Source organism: Convolutriloba macropyga, chromosome 9, assembly GCF_964194025.1.
Source record: "Convolutriloba macropyga chromosome 9, txConMacr16.3, whole genome shotgun sequence".
NCBI classification, from domain to species: domain Eukaryota; kingdom Metazoa; phylum Xenacoelomorpha; order Acoela; family Convolutidae; genus Convolutriloba; species Convolutriloba macropyga.
In genome coordinates, this window is record NC_134476.1 from 7818717 (window position 1) to 7837110 (window position 18394).

Genomic DNA, 18394 nt, shown 5'->3' on the forward strand with positions numbered 1-18394 from the left:
ATGACGCTGGGAACTTAAATAGTTTCCTTTGACGTAATAGCATGATAATATATCAATCTTAGTTTCGTATAATGATCATGTATGACTTTGAGATTTCATATTATAGTAATAATAAAAATATTTGATTCAAGTACCATATAGTTTTCTCAGCAAGAAATCTTGTCTCTCATGAGAGCAACATTTACTAATTTTTGACGCCTTGCGTAGACTTCAAACTGGGATCATGTATGATTCTTCGGTTTCAGCACCATTGGGCACGGAGTGAATGGAATAAAATTTGAACCATGTATGAAGTCAACGAAACTTCAACTAGATTAACTGGTTCCAGCGGGGATTTTCAAAATGAAACAATTTTTTAAAATGGTATTGCAATTGAGAGAGATTACTTATTGAAAACTGTTTGAAAACTAAATTCGTTTCAATACTTCATAGACTTTCGTTCTAATCGTAAATAAAAAAGCAAAAGAAACCTTTTCATTTTTTTGGAATGTTCTAGAATTTTCAGTTTCGATTTTCTGGAACCATTTCCACAAAATATCTAAATGCTGGGAAAATGCACAACGTTAATATGGTGAGATTCAGTTTTCGTAAGTTAAAAGTTTTTATAACGGTGTGGCGAGAAAAAACTGTCGTTGAACAAGTAAGTATTCAGCTTTGAAAAGATGAAACGTGATCAAATTTCGATTTCTGAACTTATTATTACTCTCAGCAAAACAAACTTGAAACTAATCAATAATCTACTAATTCAGAACGCGCCTACTCGTTTAACTCTGTTATGTGTGATCGAACAAAAACACATTATTGTCAAACATTTTATCATTTGCGTAATAAATTACTTAACAACCACTATGAAAAAGTAACAGAACTTTTGCTGTAGAAAAATAGTAACTGAAAAGAAATTACTATTACGTTACACAAATTTAAAAGAACTACTCATCCTCGAAAACTTGTAATTTCTCAGCGTATTTTTTTGCGATTTAAAATATAACGACAGCTTGACAAGTACTGATGCTCTTTGATCGAATAAGTGTTTAAAAATAATTTTTATGTTTTTGCATAGATTCATTAGTTGTTTTATTGTTAACTATAGACTACTTATTTTCAAATCAGCGAGCAACAAGCGGCCAGTAAACGTTTTTCAGATTTCATGCCACATGTTTTTATATCTTTATCTTTGATACAATTTTTGAAATGCCGGCATGGTTAATTTTATGCCGGCAAATGCACTTATTAAACTTATGCATGAAATATAAATGAGTGGTTTTTTTTACCTTTTAATCAACTATTTTTTTTCAAAAGACAATATTTTCTGATCTTAATAATCTACCATTTTTCTTGATGAATTATAAAAGACTGACATGCATGTAGCATGCAAAAGATAGTCAAATACCACAAAGGAAAAGATATTCAGCCTGAAATAATCACAACAAAAGGATGTCAAGCACTATTAGAGTCAAGCACTATTCGTCTAAGCGAACTATTTTCAACAATAAAAACGAGGTGACAATAATAACAAATAAGCTCGGTAATGTTCCGACACCTCTCTCACCATTCTGTTGTCATCTTAGAGGACTGAGCGTACAACTTTAAACAGTGAAAAACAATAATAAAAATTGCAAAATCTTTTGACAAAATTGTCGAAATCCGCAGTTAACCAAAAAAGAGCAGACAAAAAATGAAGTCTGAAAATGGTACAAATGCAGTGCCAAGAGCCGAGACACTTGAATATGTCATTATTTTATCGCGAAGTTTATGAACTCATAGCACATTTTTTGGATCTTTTCGGCAAAACGTCAATAGGTGTTGATAATATCATACATATCGATAAATTTAAATTAAAATTTCATAAAATATGGAAAATGTAAGGATTGTCTATAAGAAAACCAAAAGTTTTTAAACAAACAGTCTCAAGAATACAAAAAGTAAAAACTTATTCGTCTTCTAAGGACGTGAAAATTTATGGGTCTTTTCCGTTTGTGCCTCCTCCCTCCCCCCCAGTACGTTATGCGCCCCCATTACAGAGCACCTGCCATTACATAGTAAATCACTATGTAAAAATTTGTCGCGTGCGGCAGGGGGTGCAATTAATATGCACCCACTAAGCTGGGGGGGGGCACAAACTGAAAAGATTCAAATTCAGATATACAGTTAATCGGCAAATTTTTTTGTTTAAAGAGACCATAAGTTTTTAATTACCGTTTTTTGTAGTAAATTTTTGTTAAAGTAAATTGTGAACTTTGATTTTTGCTTCTTTTGTTCTCACTGTTAAGAAACAAAATTGTTTCCTCGTAATTGCTTCAACAAATAGGTTTCTATTGCAAAAACTTACCAAACTCGGTTTGAAGTGAAACAATAACTGGAAAAAATGACTCACTTTTATGCTACCTTGGCAGTAAAAAAAGAGGTAAGAATTGCTCTAAAGAACATTGTGAAGTCAACAAAAACCGAAACCACAATTGGTTTTTGGTTACATTTTAGACGATAAAATTGTACAGTCTAAAATGAAACCACAAGCCAGCTATATACCCCACGTGATGTCTCCGTCAATAAAAATTATATGGGATAGAGGGCGTAAAATGCCTACTTGTAGATTAAAAGGCGTTTGGACTATTTTATATCAAATACAGAACTAGAGGATTGAAAATCAGAGAAAACACTAGCGTTAAAAAATAAAAAATTATATGCCAATCAATTTTCTTCGTTGAAACCTGAATTTGCGCAAATAATCAATGTCACAATTGAAAATGTTTTTGCTTTGCTCATCGGTAATCAAAAAAAAAGTTTTCTTGGTTAGAAAAAGGCTTTTAGTAGATTCTTTTTCACAATTACTTGAATTTTTTAAAATCATTGTAAATGAATCTCGTCTTTGAATGCCGTATTAGAAAGTAGTCAAGTAAATTGCCCTCGTTTTTTTTTGCTAAGGATTCATTGATCAAGAGCATCTGATTCAGCGAGATTCCTTATGAAGCTGAAATTTTAAACAAACAAGCTTGCACAAAACCATCAAAAGAATAGTCAAGACAGAAAAATCAGCACGTCTATTTTATTTTGAATAACACCGTTACTTTTCTCGTATAGTTTTTACACAAGTTGTTGAATTAAAAACAATTAAAAGAAAACTTTGAGAAACAAAACAAAAAAAGAAAATCGGCCCCTGATTTGAAAATAAAACCATTAAAATTCAATGTCTGCTATCAACTGGACAGCCAATGAAATGCGGCAGTACTACACATAGATTGCATTGGTAAAAATGTCCAGTAACCTTGGCACGAGCAACTAAACTAAACCGATAACGTCCCCAAAAATAAAAACATTCAGTGTGAAATGATAAATTGTTTAGGAAGACCTTACACATCGATAGCTCCTCAAAGAAACAAAAATCGAGAAACCCTCCGACCGATATCATATATATTTCGCGCGTTCGTTGTGCTTCCGATACCAATCATGTACTCCTATGTCGTATAGATCGAACAGTTTTTTTAAGAAACGAAAATCGTTCGTAACTAGTACTGGACCCAAGATCCACCAAGATAATTCAAAATTTGAATAATTCGATTATTGAAATAATTCAATATTTGCACAAAAAATTCATAACCAATGTTTTTATTGGACAAATTTAAAGTAAAAGGACGAACATAACCGACTAATGTCGGGCGAATTGCTCTCAAACAGCTGGCAAGTGGTTGGCTTCGTCAGTAGCTAGCCACGGTTTAGTGAGGCTAGATTTAGCTTAATTGAAGGAGTGTGAGGGGAGCAGAGCGAGGGGGCGGGGGTGGGAGGGTTTTTGGACCTTACCGCCTGAACAGTTTGCAGGGGTGGCAGTGAAGTGGGGGGGGGGTCCACCTCTAAGTACCGCCCTTTACACCATTAGTATAAGTCTCCAAAGCAATTTCTGTGAGTCGCATACTTGGAGACTAGTGGGTTGATAGGCTCTATGAGAATCTAATACACGCTAAGCGCTACCTGTTTATCCCGTTCTTGAGGACGAAAAGTCAATTGGGTCAGACAAAAAATGGGTCAAGTGAAAAATCACTTAAAAAAGACCAACAAGACTAATATAATTAATACAAACTTCGTTTGAGAGCAATTAAAGAGGATAAAAACTGGACCAAATTTTTTTTAGCAAACACAGTTTCAGAGAATTTTGTTATTTTGGAGGATCATCAAAGGACTTGAGATTGACAACAGCTCCAGCTACCACCATCTGCAGCAGCAAAACTCATTTTGGTTTTCTACCATTCAAGTCTTGTTCCCTTTGAATAGTAAAATAATAGTAAAAAACAATAGTAAAAGTGGGGATACCTAACAATAACAAACACAGGAACCTAAGAGGGAAAATATGCAGAAATGGATAATTTTTAGCTCAGTGACCCACAACCGACGACTTTTGGCGCTTTTACTTTATTTTGAAATTGTATGCAATTAAACAAAAAGCCTCTTTGTTTATCCTAGCAGCCCTCAGACATTTAATTCAACTTTTCTCTGTGATAATTTTGTAAAGCAATGATATTGAAAAGGTTGAGTTTGACGTAATTTGAACATCACGTTTGCTAATATTGGATCTCCAGGTATTGCGAAAAATAGGTTAGCATAAAGAGTTGGATCAACGCACACCCGCTTTAAGTAATCAAAATTGAAGTCTTCTCACGGGATTAAGTTATTACAAACAGGCACTGAATTCCGAGCCAGAATTGGATAGTAAATAATGCTGTTGTCTCGAGCTCCGTAGTTGAACGCAGCAATTAGTTGAACTGTGTGATAATCAGCGACCCGATTGTGTGGGACGCAATGTGAAGATAACTTTTCCTAGACGTCTGTGTTGAGCTGAATCAATCTCTTGATGAATTAGAAACAAGCCAGAATTCTTATTGTACTCACCCAATGAGAGGGGAGTATTTTCGTAAGCAATGTAATACAACAGGAGGGTACTTGAGCGCAGTTCATTAACGCGAGGAAATTAAAAAACGAGAGTTAAAAGGCTGAGGGAGAGAGGAAGAAATGTCAGAGATCGGAGAAAACCTTAAGATTGGCAATAAGAAAAAATCAGCAAACATTTAAATTTTAGATCAATATAAACCAAGATTATTTGATAATGGAGACCACGCAGATTTAATTAAAATATGTACCTCTGTAAATAATATGATTCAGGAATCGGCAGTGTAAATTTACAGAATTAGCCGAATATAATAAAATTAAAACAAGGAGGCTCGTTAATGTGCATTTGCACATAATGTTCCGACCCCGCTCACCCACATTTTTGGCATAATTGTCCACCAAATGAGGAACAGACACAAAACCACCAAAGTATTATTCAAAAAATTGGTGTATGAACAAAAATATCGCCTCCAACGCAAATAACTCAGTGGAGTAAAAAATAAGGCATTAGATTGATGAGATCTGCCATTATTAAGAAAGCCAGGCGAACATAAAGACGAACAACAAAATTATTTTACTTATATTCACAGGCCAAAATAAGGTTTTTTTACATTCAAAAAGAACATAACCAGCAAACTTAATAAATTCGCTTATAATTTCACAAACAATCAATTTCAAAGTAATGAAAACCCTTAGATATCACCTGAAAACATCCATATGTTTTTTAACAGCAACGCATATATAGAAGGGCATTAAGAACTGTCTTTATTCAAATTTTAAACCGATTACAAAAAGAACAACTAATAGAGACAAACAAAAATTCAATTAAAACTTGCGAGACGACGCTGTCGGAGTCCTAAAGCCATATTTTGCCTCTAAAAACATGATCAGTTGCGCCTTCTTCTAACGCCAAAAATGTGTCATGTGACCTCTTGTTAATGAAACTAGGTAAAATCTGACAAAAATTAGAAAGGGTAAATTTAAGAAACACTTTGTATTTTTCGAAAATAAATATTTCCAAAGTCAAGAAAAACATTAGCTTCAAAACGAAATAATTAAATAAGTTCGTTTAATGGTCCACAAGAGGCCCTTGAGAACTGTGATTTTTTAGAATATGTCTCACGTTTACAAAAAGAACGTGAACTGTAGATGAAAATCAAAGTGTTGTACTTTTTTTGGCAAAAAACCCGTGTTGAAGCCAGTAAGGTCATTACGATTTCTGTAAACACTTTACATTTTGCACACTTGTGGCTTCTTTGAACGCCAATAATGTCACGTTTAACCTGTAATTAACGAGACTGTAACAAATACACACAAAAAAGAACATAAATGCGAAAATAAAAAGTTGTGCTTTTAAACAATTGATATAAAATTCATGAAAGTCATCAGCTATCTACTCAAATTAAAATATAGGCTCATCTAATCCTCCATAAAAAATAATGAGGCCAGTTATTTTCCAGAAGTTTTTATACGTCTACAAGACAAAGTGAAAACGACAGTTGAAGACAAAATCTAAAAAAATCTTAATTTAAAATCTTCGAGAGAGGGGTGTCGAAGCCGTTCAGGCGACAATCTGTACCTTGGAAGGGTTCAAAATCTTCGTTTGTCCCTTATTTTGAACACCGGTGACGTGTTGTGTGAATTTTTAATAATGTGATGAAGTGAAAAAAAAAACGAAAAGGCGTGAAAACTGGGCAAATGCCTAAAAGTGAAGAAATTTTTGAAATCTGGTAGTACCAAAGCCGATAACCATAACATAACGCGTAAAACCGCAGTAAAAAATTACATCAATCGGATGAAGAAGCATTCTTTCCTTGCTGACACTAAGTTAAAAATTGACAAAATTAAGTGGAAAACGTCGGCGAAGTTCAAAAAGTCATTGTTTATTTAAAACCAGATGCATCACTTTGTAACTGCTTAGAAGACCAATTGGACCTATCACAAGTGCGCTTCGATATGAATTGTTCTGTTCTTTAAAATAACGCTAGAATTCTAAAAAAGACCAACTAAATACATTCCGAAAAACTTTTGGATTGTGACAGTCCAAGACTGGACCGAAACTACCTTTGCTTTTGTTGTCCGCGCATTAGGAACACTTAAATGTTTCGAATGTTATTGATATAGATAATTTGTAAAAAATTGAAAATGCTGCGTTTTTGATAATCATCAAGAAAAGTTAGCAAAAGGCGGCAAAACTTGAATTCCAGAGCACTCTCAATGGATGTGTAAGTAGTACTAGCCCTCTTTGGAGTTAACGAAGGTTTTGTTAGTGGTTTGGATGTGTACTTCCGCTAAATTTAATCAAAGTGGACCGAAGAAGCTTTTTTCGTGTAATTTGTGATGAAAGAGGCAGAATTTAGAAAAAAATTAAGCCGAATGTTTAGCCAAAAAAATTAAATCCAAATAGTCAACAAAACTTTGTCCTTGAGTATCAAATTAACAAGACTATTGTTAACAATTTTAACATAGCTTAACAAAACTGACAAGATTTTAGGCAAAACTTCTGGAAAAAATGAAAAAACGCAAATCAATCTCAATATTCGCAAAAAGTTAAACCTCGACAACTCGCTCTAGAAAACGAAAATCAAACAATCTTTTTAAGTCCAGATTCTATGCCGGACGGGCTTTTTAACGATACCGCTCACAACTCTCTAGGATGAATATATCGATCAGTCAAAATTGACTAAAAAAATTCCCATTTAAGTATATAGTTCCTCCCCCCACCCCCCTCCAGAGGGGTCGGAACAAAAAGTTAATTTATGGGAAAAAGGAAAATTGAGTAAATATATGTAGCCTCAATCCAACAACTAACAAAATTTATACCAATACTTATTACTTTTAATGTTAAAGTTTAGCCATGATAAGCAAGTTATCTTTCACAAGCAAGGTTTAATTGAAAGATCAGCTTCTCAGGTGACAAGTGAAAAGTACTATCTTTGTCTGAAAAAATAAATAGAAAGTACTGATGGATTTCAATTACATTTGAGGCAAATGCGTATGCATTACAAGAGCTGAGTACGAGGGCGTTTAAACAAGGATGGAAAGTAATTGAGGAAAACGTTTCAGGATGGCTCGTTTCGTTTTTAACTCCTTGAGAAATTTCTTAAGCGTTTGTATTATTTAGACTTGGAAGCTTTTATTACCGTCAAGAATTCGACTTTTCCCTTTCAATTTCTTAGAATTTTATTGGTTCACTGAACAATTTTCTTCTGAATGTGTCAAATATAAAATCAATTTCAGAAGTGTTGACATCGAAGGGATGTTCAAAAAACAGTATCAAGTGGTTAGTAGTTTTCTCTAATTAGATTTTTTTTATCGTTAAACGATTTCATTTTAAGTTAAAATTATTGAATAGGTCTCATATCGAATTAGTTACGCTTGAACGTCAACTCTTGAGGGCATATCGTTGATATACAAATTCAATAAAAGTTGCCCTAGAACATTCCATTGGAGTTACCCCTCTGAACTTCTCATCCTAATTGTAATATTCAGGTACCGAAATTTAGTACATCAAGAAAGATTGAGTTTTACTGGGCAATTTTTCCGCATTGTGTCTCAATACCAATTAGTTAGAGGCACTAAAACGCCCACATTCAAATAGTTTAACAGCGCTTTCCACTTGTAATTAACAGCTAGCTTGTAATTAATTACCTCAGAGCTCAGTTGACTGGCTGAGAGGTTATGACTAATTTCACAAATAGACAGAGGGAATTATAAGCACGTCTGAGTTCCGATCCTGAATGGAACCTCTACTGTTGTCGTAATTGACATAACTTTCGAATGGAAATGAAGTCTACCCACCCTCTCTGTAAACTAACAGCCTTCTGGTCGTCCTATAAAATGTCAATTCTCCAACGATGCAGTTCTTGTGTATCCTGGCGCGACATCATATGTGGTTTGGCTTTCGCACACACCCACAAAAGAACAGTAAAGGCAAAAAATTAATCCTAATCCTTCACTCTTCGATATTTTTCCGTCCATTTATTCTTCCTACTTAAATATTTATTCCAAGTGTCCCGATCTTCATACTAAGTTCATAAGTCTCAGAAGACAAACTGTACTGTAAATACAGAGAAACAAGGAGGCTCGTTAATGTGCGTTCGCACATGATGTTCCGACCCAAGCTCATCTACATTTTTGACTTGTCAACCGAATGAAGAGATAATCAAAAATAGAAGTTTGAGTTAAACAATCTTTACATACCCAAACTACTAATTGATTTACATAACGCCATGCCTCATTAAAGCACCTAGTAACAACGTCAAATTGCAATCAGATAAAACAACGTTCACTTATTGCTCATTAGCAAGCCTATTAAACTTTTAGTCAACGAGTCTATGCCATATGACTACAAAAATTTAGTAAAACCTCAAAAAGAACATCAAAATTTTATTAAAAATTACGAAAACTCAGCGTAGAAGCCAAAAGAAAAGAAGAACAATTCCTAGGAAACGGATTTTTTTGTTCCTTGGGCTTCATTTGACTGTAAGTGAGGTTCGTCATTAACGGAATCTCGATATGAAAATTGACTAGTCTATAAGCGACTTTAAAAAAAAATGCGAAAATTTTTCTGAAAAAAAAACAGCTCTCAAATATAATTCGAGTTTTTTTATAGTAAACTTACCAATGAGACCAGAACTAGCATTTTTGTCGCCTTTCGTTTATTAGGAATGCATTTTTTTTTCATTTAGTAGCATGAAATGTAATCTTGAATAATAATTTTACAGAAAAAATCTTAATTTGAACAAAATATATGCCAAAAGTGAACAAAATCATGCCAAATGTCCTCTGTTCACGCAAAACTTTAAAACTCGATAACTCCTTGAAAAAAAAGGAAATTCAAAAAACTCTTTTTAATTTCGAACTCTACGCAGGACGAGCTTTCTAATGATGCCAATCACATCTCTCAACGATGAATATATCGATCGGCCAAAATTGTCTGAACAAAAAAACCCATTTGAGTATATAGTTCCTCCCCCCATAAGTGGGGTCGGAACAATTAAATATATGAAATGCGGGAAGTTGTAGCGAAGTATCCCCCCCCCCACTCGAAGAATTGAGCATCAAAACCTTAACTCCACTTAGAATGCGAGAGTTGAATTGTCCAAAATTCTCAACGAGCATAAACCCAGGGATAAAAACAGTCACATAAGAAGTTACTTCAGGCAAACCCGCTACTCAAAACGACCCATTAAAGGATCATGAAGGCCTAAGCAGCTGCACAGAGCAAAAACGAACACAGAAAGGGTGGGTTTCAATTTTATTACAATTAATGAAAGGATCAGATTGGTTTCAAACGGGGCAAGATTATTCATAATTACAATAACCCAGGCAACAATCAGAATGAATTATATGTACTATTTCACTCACATTTCATCCGACGAATGGCAGAAAAAGCAAGAATTAACTTCACAATTAGCATTCTCAGCTCAAAATTAGACTTCAGCCGACATTTTGGAAGAACGGTCCAGGACATTACCAAATTCATTCTGCTACCATATAGATCAAGCTTATAGTTTTGTATTCATTTAATGAAAATAGCAAACTAAACTCACTAAACACACGTCTTTAGATAGTTATGGACCATTCTACTGCTTCCATTTCTTTTTTTAATCATTACTGATTAAGCGCTGATTTGAAAACGCAATAATCACAATGCATCACAAAGATTCTTGTGTTAGTCTGTCCAAAATGTTCAACGTTTAAGACATCCATTATTGTCGAATGTTTTAAATTTTAAGTGACCGGACAGTTTCTGCTGGACTTGGAAGTCAGGAGTCCCTTTCCGTCCACCTCCAGAGGCGCGTCGTTGAACCTGACCACCCCATGGTCGTCAACTTTGAGGTCCACTTTGACAGCCTCCCAAATCTTCTTCTTAGGGTTCATGAAGGGTCGCTCAGGGTCACCTATAAGACAGTTCGGGTCATGAAGCTTAACGGCCCATTGGGGTATTACAAATTGGGTTATTTCATTTCAGCACAATTTTTGTGTTCATCGGCAGGCCAAGGCAAATTTGTTAATTTTTTGCCGCAATTTTATTAGGGTCAATTACGGATAGATATATTATACCACAGACAGCTTAAGCAAACCGCTGCAACCATTCCACATGACACTTGATTTTATTGAAAACCTTTGAATTGCGTTGATGGATTAACTACACTGAATAGATAGAAATTGACCCGATGACAAAAATTGCTCGTCCATTTTTAGACATCAGTTTTGGCAGCAAGTTTCGGTAACGAGGCCGCGCTGGGTTTATATACTCTAGCCTCTCAAGGAGGTGACAAAATTTCTATCTCAGGTGAAGGCATTGACAGTACAGAACCCAATTTAATTCATAGTGAGCCCCCTGAAGTCCTTAACATTAAGAAACAAAACTACCGTCAAGACACTTGAGAAAAAGATGCCGCTGCCCCGTGGGAATTAAATAACTCCTTAGTTGTGATATTTAATGGACGGTGCAACCCACCTGGGAACTCTTTGCATATGACTCGGTCACCGGCTTTCGCACCCGGAGGTGGGTCCAGCAGCTCTGCTTTGTCCGGCTGAGTGGCACACATGACCATGCCCTGAGACATCACTCCTCTCATCTTTGCTGGCTTCAAATTGCACATCACCACAACTAGTCTAAAACAGTTTAGTATATTCCATTAAGTTGCAGTGTAAATATAGCGTGTCCATAAAGTTGAAATAAGCGAACGTTTCAAAAGCCACAAATTAGATAGTCAGTCCCATAAAGTTGCAACGCTATCGAACGTTTCAAAGGTCAAATTTTAAAATTAAAACATGCAGATATTTAACAAAACACTGCCCATTTGCATGCCCCAAGTTTTTCGAACGTTCGCTCGCGTTGCAACTTTATGGGACTTACTATAGAAGCTTTATGGAAAAAACGTTGACATTCAAATGACCAATTTGATGCTCAATTGCCTGTTTTTGACGTTTTCGGACGTTCGTTTATTTCAACTTTATGGGACAGACTATAGTATATTCCATTTAAATTGCATCGCAAACACACGTTCGAAAAAACAAACATTCAACATGCAAATGAACATCAACATGCTGCATTGTACATGTTTTAACTTTGAACTCGTCATTCCAGAAGATTTGATTCGTTCACTCCTGTTGCAAAGTTAGACGGACGCTATTTACAGACTGTTTCACGAAGTTGAAACGCAAGCAAAAATTCAAACTACTCCATAAAAGTCTAACTTGAAAAATCAAATGTGGACAAGTTTGTAGGTTGAGCATTTTCTCGCGACTCAACCTCAAGTTATCATGAGTGAGCATGTAAAGAATTAATGTGAAATGCAACATTTTTAATGCCCCGTCGACCATCTCTTAGATACGACAAACATTTCAACGATGCCTCTGTATAATTATCTCCAACATGATGCAACATGGTTCAGCAAACTGCTTGGCGGTCCAAAAAACCCTTAACCCTTTATGGTAGTAAAAATTGAACAGTCTACTCCACCTGTTACGCAGATCCTCCTCTGGCATATGAGCGACCAGTCCACTGCAAATGGTCCTCGTCTCTCCAAAGCCTCCCTCATTGCCTGAAATATGCCAAATACACTATAATCACTATAATAAATATTTCGGATACACAGCCGTTGTTTTCTACTGCTTTTGAGAAAATAACACAATATAATCTGTCACGCAACCATTAAACCCTCAAATGTTGAACATGATTATACAAAAGCATTGCGCTCATAGAAACTATGAAATCGATAAACAAAAATCGATGATAAATAAAGATAGCATCATCTTGCATTTCAAAGCCTCAAATTTTTGGTTTAGAGCAAAAAAAACTTCAATTTCTAAAGCTTCGAGTGAATCTGCATGGGAACAGAGCCCAAATAAATAGAGGTCAGACTTAGAAAAATGAATGATGTTTAAAAACAGCTGTCAGACTGCCAGAAAATAGCTTCGATAGTTTCGTAGACTGCAGCCTCAAAATAACAATGAAAAAATTAGGACCACAGCAGAAAAACTTCGAGTATTTTAAACTTATAGCTGAGATGTCACATTTAAATCTAAAGGAAATTGTATAACTTATGTGTTGTTTCTGTTAGGTTCCCTCAAACTGCCCTCTGTTAGGTGGCATATACGCAGTTGACCTTTTCTTTAAATTGAAGTCACACACGCAAATCAGTCATAATTGCACGAATAAATGAAAAAACATAGCAGGACAAGTTCTGAAATACAATCCACAGAACTGCATGAAAAAATTAGAACTAAAGAACCTGATCAGCAGTTCAATTGAATAATGCCAGCCAAAAAAAACAATCTCAAAAGTTGAGAAGCTAAAATAATGAATAAAACAAATATAATCATCGCAGAAACAAAAGAAGATTTTCACCCGAAGGCCAAAATTGATTCATTAAAATATACACATTAACCCAGGCACAAGACCTGACATTGGTTCATTGGCCAATAAAGAGAAAAAATTGAGAAATAAGACAAATATTTTTTAAAAAATTGAGAAGAAAGCTTCTTAATTTCGCAATATTAAAATGCACACAGCCATTTTTGTCACTGGAATCTGTCCAATAACCCATGTGCAAGACCTATGAAAGTTTCATTGCCCCGTAAAGATCCTTAGAAAAATAAAAAAAAATGGAGAACAATTGCAAATTTCAATTAAATGTTGCTAAAAATTGTGATATTAATATCTTCATACCCAATTAATTTTCTCAACATTCTTTTCCATTTATCCAATTTCAAGCCATAAAAAGTTGCATTGGCTCATAAAGATCGATAAACTAGGAACATGACAATAAATTTCAGAAAATTAGAAAATTCAAATTTTATCAAAATATTGCAAAAATTTGTGATATTAAGAAAAGAAAAAAATTCAACTGCCCCTACCAACTATGCAGCAACATACTATCAAATCCTAGAGGAGGTTGCCTGTCCACTGAGTCAAAAAAACAGAACAAAAGACAAGTAATGTAGAAAAAAAATTCAAATATTATCAAAAAGTTTCTAAAATTTGTTATATTAAAATGTTGAAAACCGTTCTTTTGCCAACAAAAAATATGCATTAACTTATTCTCAAACCCAGTTGGAGGTTTTCTGGCCACTGAGGCTACAAAAACCTTTAAAATTACAAAAATTTTCGAAAAACTTGAAAATTGCCAAAATTAGAATCATTTTCGTGTATATTTTTGCTGTACCGAAAGATATAGCTCATAAAATGGTCAGAAAAAGCAATTTTATCTTTATCAACTTTGACAGACGTGAAAGCAAAAATGATCAAACAAAAAACTGCAAAAATGACGAAAAAACGTGAAAAGTCGCACCATTTTGAGCTCAGAAATTCCTAAAAATGACGGTCTACTAGACGTTAAAAAGCTAGATGTTTTAGTACCATAATGTAACTGGCCCTGTCACAAATCATTGTATCAGTGCGTTTCTGAACTATTTGCTGCTGATTGAAGAGTAGCATACCTGGTTCATCACCACACTCAATTTGCTCTACGTAGAGTGCATCTGCATCAGGGTGTCTGGAAACCTCCCGGATGTAGCCTATTCTGAGATCCAATGCAGACACGTCATACTTCACTGGTTTCTCTTCAGCTGAAGAAGCAGTAAAAACTTCAGCATTTTTAACACTCATTGATGACTATTAGATCAAAATAATATATGAGAAATATTCATATGTCGTTCATAAACCAATGTCATTTATAAACCAATTTAATATATAGACAGCATCGGATAGTTGTCCATTGGAAAATTTCAGTACCTTAAGTTGAACGCAAATTACCAAATAATTTTTGCAAGGGCGGCTTTGCATCATCAAATTCTGCATCAAGAGTTATTCGGTAGTGTCCCTGCACAGTACACTTAGCACCAACAAAGGCTCTAAGAGCTCCTCGGGAGGAACTTAATACCCTCCGGTTTTACTTGTTTATCTCGTTTCTCTTTGAAAAAAGTTAAATCACAATAATATTATGGACACAAAATGTGATCTAATCTACCACCCCCCCCCCCCCCCCCCCGTGTTTTTATGACCCCCTATTTACAAAATATGTGTAAAGATTTATAAAGTTACTAGGTAAAAAAATAACACATGCCTATAGGGCCCATAGAAGTTTTATATCCACTAAGCTGGGGACCCAAACAGATCTGAAAAAGGACCAGACAGAATTCAAAATAAAGCGCGACTACAAAAATTGCTTCAAACTTCGTCCGAGAGCAAGTAAACAAACTAAATTTAACTAAATGGCAGTTTATGAGAACTTTTTGAAGAAAGGAAACAATAATTGAAAAAAAATTGTTGATATATTTTTCGTCTTTTTAATCAAAGCCCACAAAGATTTTAGCAGCAAGAAGAGAATACAACACTTGCAAAAATTTGCTGAAAATTATGAGCAACATAGGAGATTATGTCAAATTCAAAAACATCGTTTACCTTTGGGTTGGGTGGCACCTTTCAATTTCTCCTTTTTCGACTTTTTGGGCGACTGTTGATCACTTTGAGCACAGCCTTCAGATTGAGGTTTCTCTTCATTTTCAACTTGGCTCTTTTCACTTTTAGCACCCACATGTTTTGCTCCCGAAGCCGGAGTCTCCGTACTTCTAGCAGCATTGGTCAACAATGAAACAGATTTTCCGTTCGAAAGTAAAGCTGTTTCGTATTTCGCTTTCAGATTGTCAATATCTTTCTTCAATTGCCCGTTTTCCTGCACCAAAAGGGCAATTTGTGATTTCATCGTCTGTTCACGCAAAAGCGCAACTTTGGCGCGCAATTCTGTCACTCTTTGCTCAATTTCAGCGTTTGAAGTCATTTCGATTCTGCGTAATTTCGACCACAGGTTCCACGTTGAACAATGTCTTTTGGAGACAAGAAACGACACTTTGGAAACTTATGTCAGCTTAAAAGCTCAAACTCAAATCTGAAACCATTCGAACTGAGCTAAATGCGACCACATGTCAATTTATGAAGTCTATGGTTTTGATAGACTTCTAGAAAATTAATTGATTCATTTTGCGGTTTGCTGTCGTTTTGTATTGCAAACAACTTGAACAGATATTTAAATTAGAACTACCTAAAAGCATATTTTCAGATCACATCAGATGATACAGAAATTAATCTTGCATATACTGAAGTCATCGGAAGGGGGGATTACATATCAGGATAATCATATGTATAATTGATAGCACCTTTTGAAACTTATAGAGCCTCTGTTATAGAATTTATAGAACCAGTCCTTTACATCTTTAAATTATAGAACAAGCCACTAGATGAGAAAATGCCCCCTTTTTAATTAGATAGAGATGTAACGGGAGGATGACGAATCGAGTTCAATTGTAATGACATGGATGTTTGTCAAGTCTATCAAAGGCACTCTGAATTCAAACAATTATCTAAGACCCAGACCTCAAATAATATTTTTGCGCAATTCAGGCGTAACAAGTTCAATTAGTTATGTTTTCTACTTAAAGTGGAAATTTGTATTTTTTGTCGTTAGAAGGCTTCTACCTGGGGAGCGGCTCTCTCGAGACTATAGAAAAAGATATACGATGTACCTAATAATTAATTTCCAGAGCAATGAAAGTAACCGTAGAAGGATAACTATCAAAACCACCAAGAATCTATAGGAACTTTAAATCAAAATGTATTTGACGGTTATCTCCGGAACATCTGAGTAGGATGCAGAAAATTTTTGAAAGTATTCAAATACTATTGCAAACCAATTGAAAATAATTTGAAATAGTTAGAGAAATTCCGATACCACTAAGTCGGATTAATTTATTTTACCCACAAAGCTCGAAATATTTTGCACTTTTTCTATAACACTTTCCTTAGCAAGGCAAATCTAACTCACATCTCAACTTCCTTCATCAACCTATCATATAGTTAACAGACGAACCCCTGTTCTTCAGAATAGCGAATCTCTGAGCGTACTGCCTAAAGGCACTCAAATTTGATTTTTATCACGATTTTATCACTGTTAAGTAAAGTGTCGTTCCATTACGAACATTATCTTGAGTAAGCGTTTGCTGCAGTTGACTGGAGCTCCGTAGTCAACTCACTTTGATGGCTTCAAGTTTCAGCAAAACATGTTTTTATTCTTGTACCAGTATTTGATTGTTTTTCAGCATTGCTTCTTAATTAGACCATTTAACGTTGTCCCTTCAACCTGTATTTTAACGTGAAAACCTGTCCATTAAACCTGCACATAGGGTTGTATGACCTTAGAAAGCAGCAATGTCTTTTAGGTTTACTTTAAACAGCCTTTCAAAAAATTGAGAATGTCGCCATATCCTCAGGATTTTTTAGTAGTGTTTTAAACATCCTTAGCATTTCCCTAGTAAGATGCTGCCTGTTTGCATCATTTTGTTCTATAGTTATTCAATAAGCAATGCTCATGTTAAGTTTTATTTCTTAAGAGTACAGAAAGAAGTCTTCAGTTACTGTTTCTTTTTGTTTGATTAAAAAACAGTAATGAACAGCTTTGCGATACCGGAAAGAAAGCGACAGTTTTTGAGTTGCACACACAAACGTTTGGTTCACCATCTGTCACAATTTGAGCAAATCGGACTTAAGAAAGTACCAAATTTGAGGGGTGGCGAAAAACTCTCATACATTTAATTTTGTAAAATTTGGGACTCCGAAGCCGTACCAGATTGACGAATCAATATCCCATGTTCTCCGAACCTAATCGAGGTGTTTGTTTACATGTCATTTTATTGTTTGCTCAACGAATTATTTCTTAATTCCTATTAACTTTCATTCATCTACTGGCATAAATTAACCAATGGATTTCCATTTAAATGATTCTGTTCTCCCGCTTCATCGTAATAGAACAAATCCACAAGTCGTATTGGGCAGACAAAATACAACTTGAAACATGCCTTCGGTACTACCAACCAAATTTAAACCTTGTCAATAGAGACCTGATTTGAAGTCCTCTGCTCTAGGAACGCCTTTTGGATTATTCAGACGATTCTTATTAACACGAACATGTGAGACCGCTGGCCTTGAGCGTCTCATTAAAATTTCTTAGGATATTAAAGTGGCTCGAGTTTTATTCAAACGTGCTTTGGACAATTGAAATTAATGTAATGAGCAAGTTCTCTCCGTTTCACTAGGTACCTTGTTCATGCATCTGGTAAAACACTCAATAAAATTTGCATTCGTTTAATAGTCAATTGTATCTCACTATTAAAGAGGCCTTCAAATGAATCTTACTTCAAGAGAGCCCCTTCTTCAGATCCAACTTAATTTGTTCCCAGAAACGTCGATGGATACTATTGATCCTGATAACTGATCCTGATTCAATCAAAACGGAAAAGAAATCTTGTCGTTTCTTAGGTGAGGAAGGCCACGATCGCCACCTATTAAAATTCAGAGGCACTGGCCCTAAAAAGAATGACACGCTTGACGTCACAATTGTTTCTACTACCGACTTGGGAATGTTAGCCCGTGTACTTCGCAGTAATAATTATGTATTTTACTACACTGAAAAACGAAATCTAGCCCACTGGGATTGTTATACAGGAAACA

General features: G+C 35.1%; 1 protein-coding gene across 2 annotated transcripts; it reads right to left on the minus strand.

Moving 5' to 3' along the window:
* Window positions 1-10112: 10112 nt before the first annotated feature.
* LOC142345589 (aminoacyl tRNA synthase complex-interacting multifunctional protein 1-like) lies at window positions 10113-15800 on the minus strand. Of its 2 annotated transcripts, XM_075397711.1 has the most exons (5): window positions 15296-15800; window positions 14332-14460; window positions 12353-12434; window positions 11345-11502; window positions 10113-10781 (listed from the first exon to the last, which is right to left on the minus strand). In XM_075397711.1, exons 1-5 carry the CDS (start codon window positions 15669-15671, stop codon window positions 10612-10614), a joined length of 915 nt encoding a protein of 304 aa, XP_075253826.1. In that variant the 5' UTR covers window positions 15672-15800; the 3' UTR covers window positions 10113-10611. The 2 variants fall into 2 exon arrangements, with proteins under 2 accessions (XP_075253826.1, XP_075253827.1); XM_075397712.1 differs by lacking the exon at window positions 14332-14460.
* Window positions 15801-18394: the final 2594 nt, after the last annotated feature.

What these genes read in the sequence shown, in the direction of transcription:
- LOC142345589 (XM_075397711.1), bottom strand. Translation starts at nt 15,671, where the DNA reads ATGACTTCAAACGCTGAAATTGAGCAAAGAGTGACAGAATTGCGCGCC. An exon ending in TGAGTGTGGTGATGAACCAG is followed by an intron (nt 12,435 to 14,331) that starts GTATGCTACTCT and finishes GGCATATTTCAG; the next exon opens with GCAATGAGGGAGGCTTTGGA. An exon ending in CATATGCAAAGAGTTCCCAG is followed by an intron (nt 10,782 to 11,344) that starts GTGGGTTGCACC and finishes ACTGTCTTATAG; the next exon opens with GTGACCCTGAGCGACCCTTC.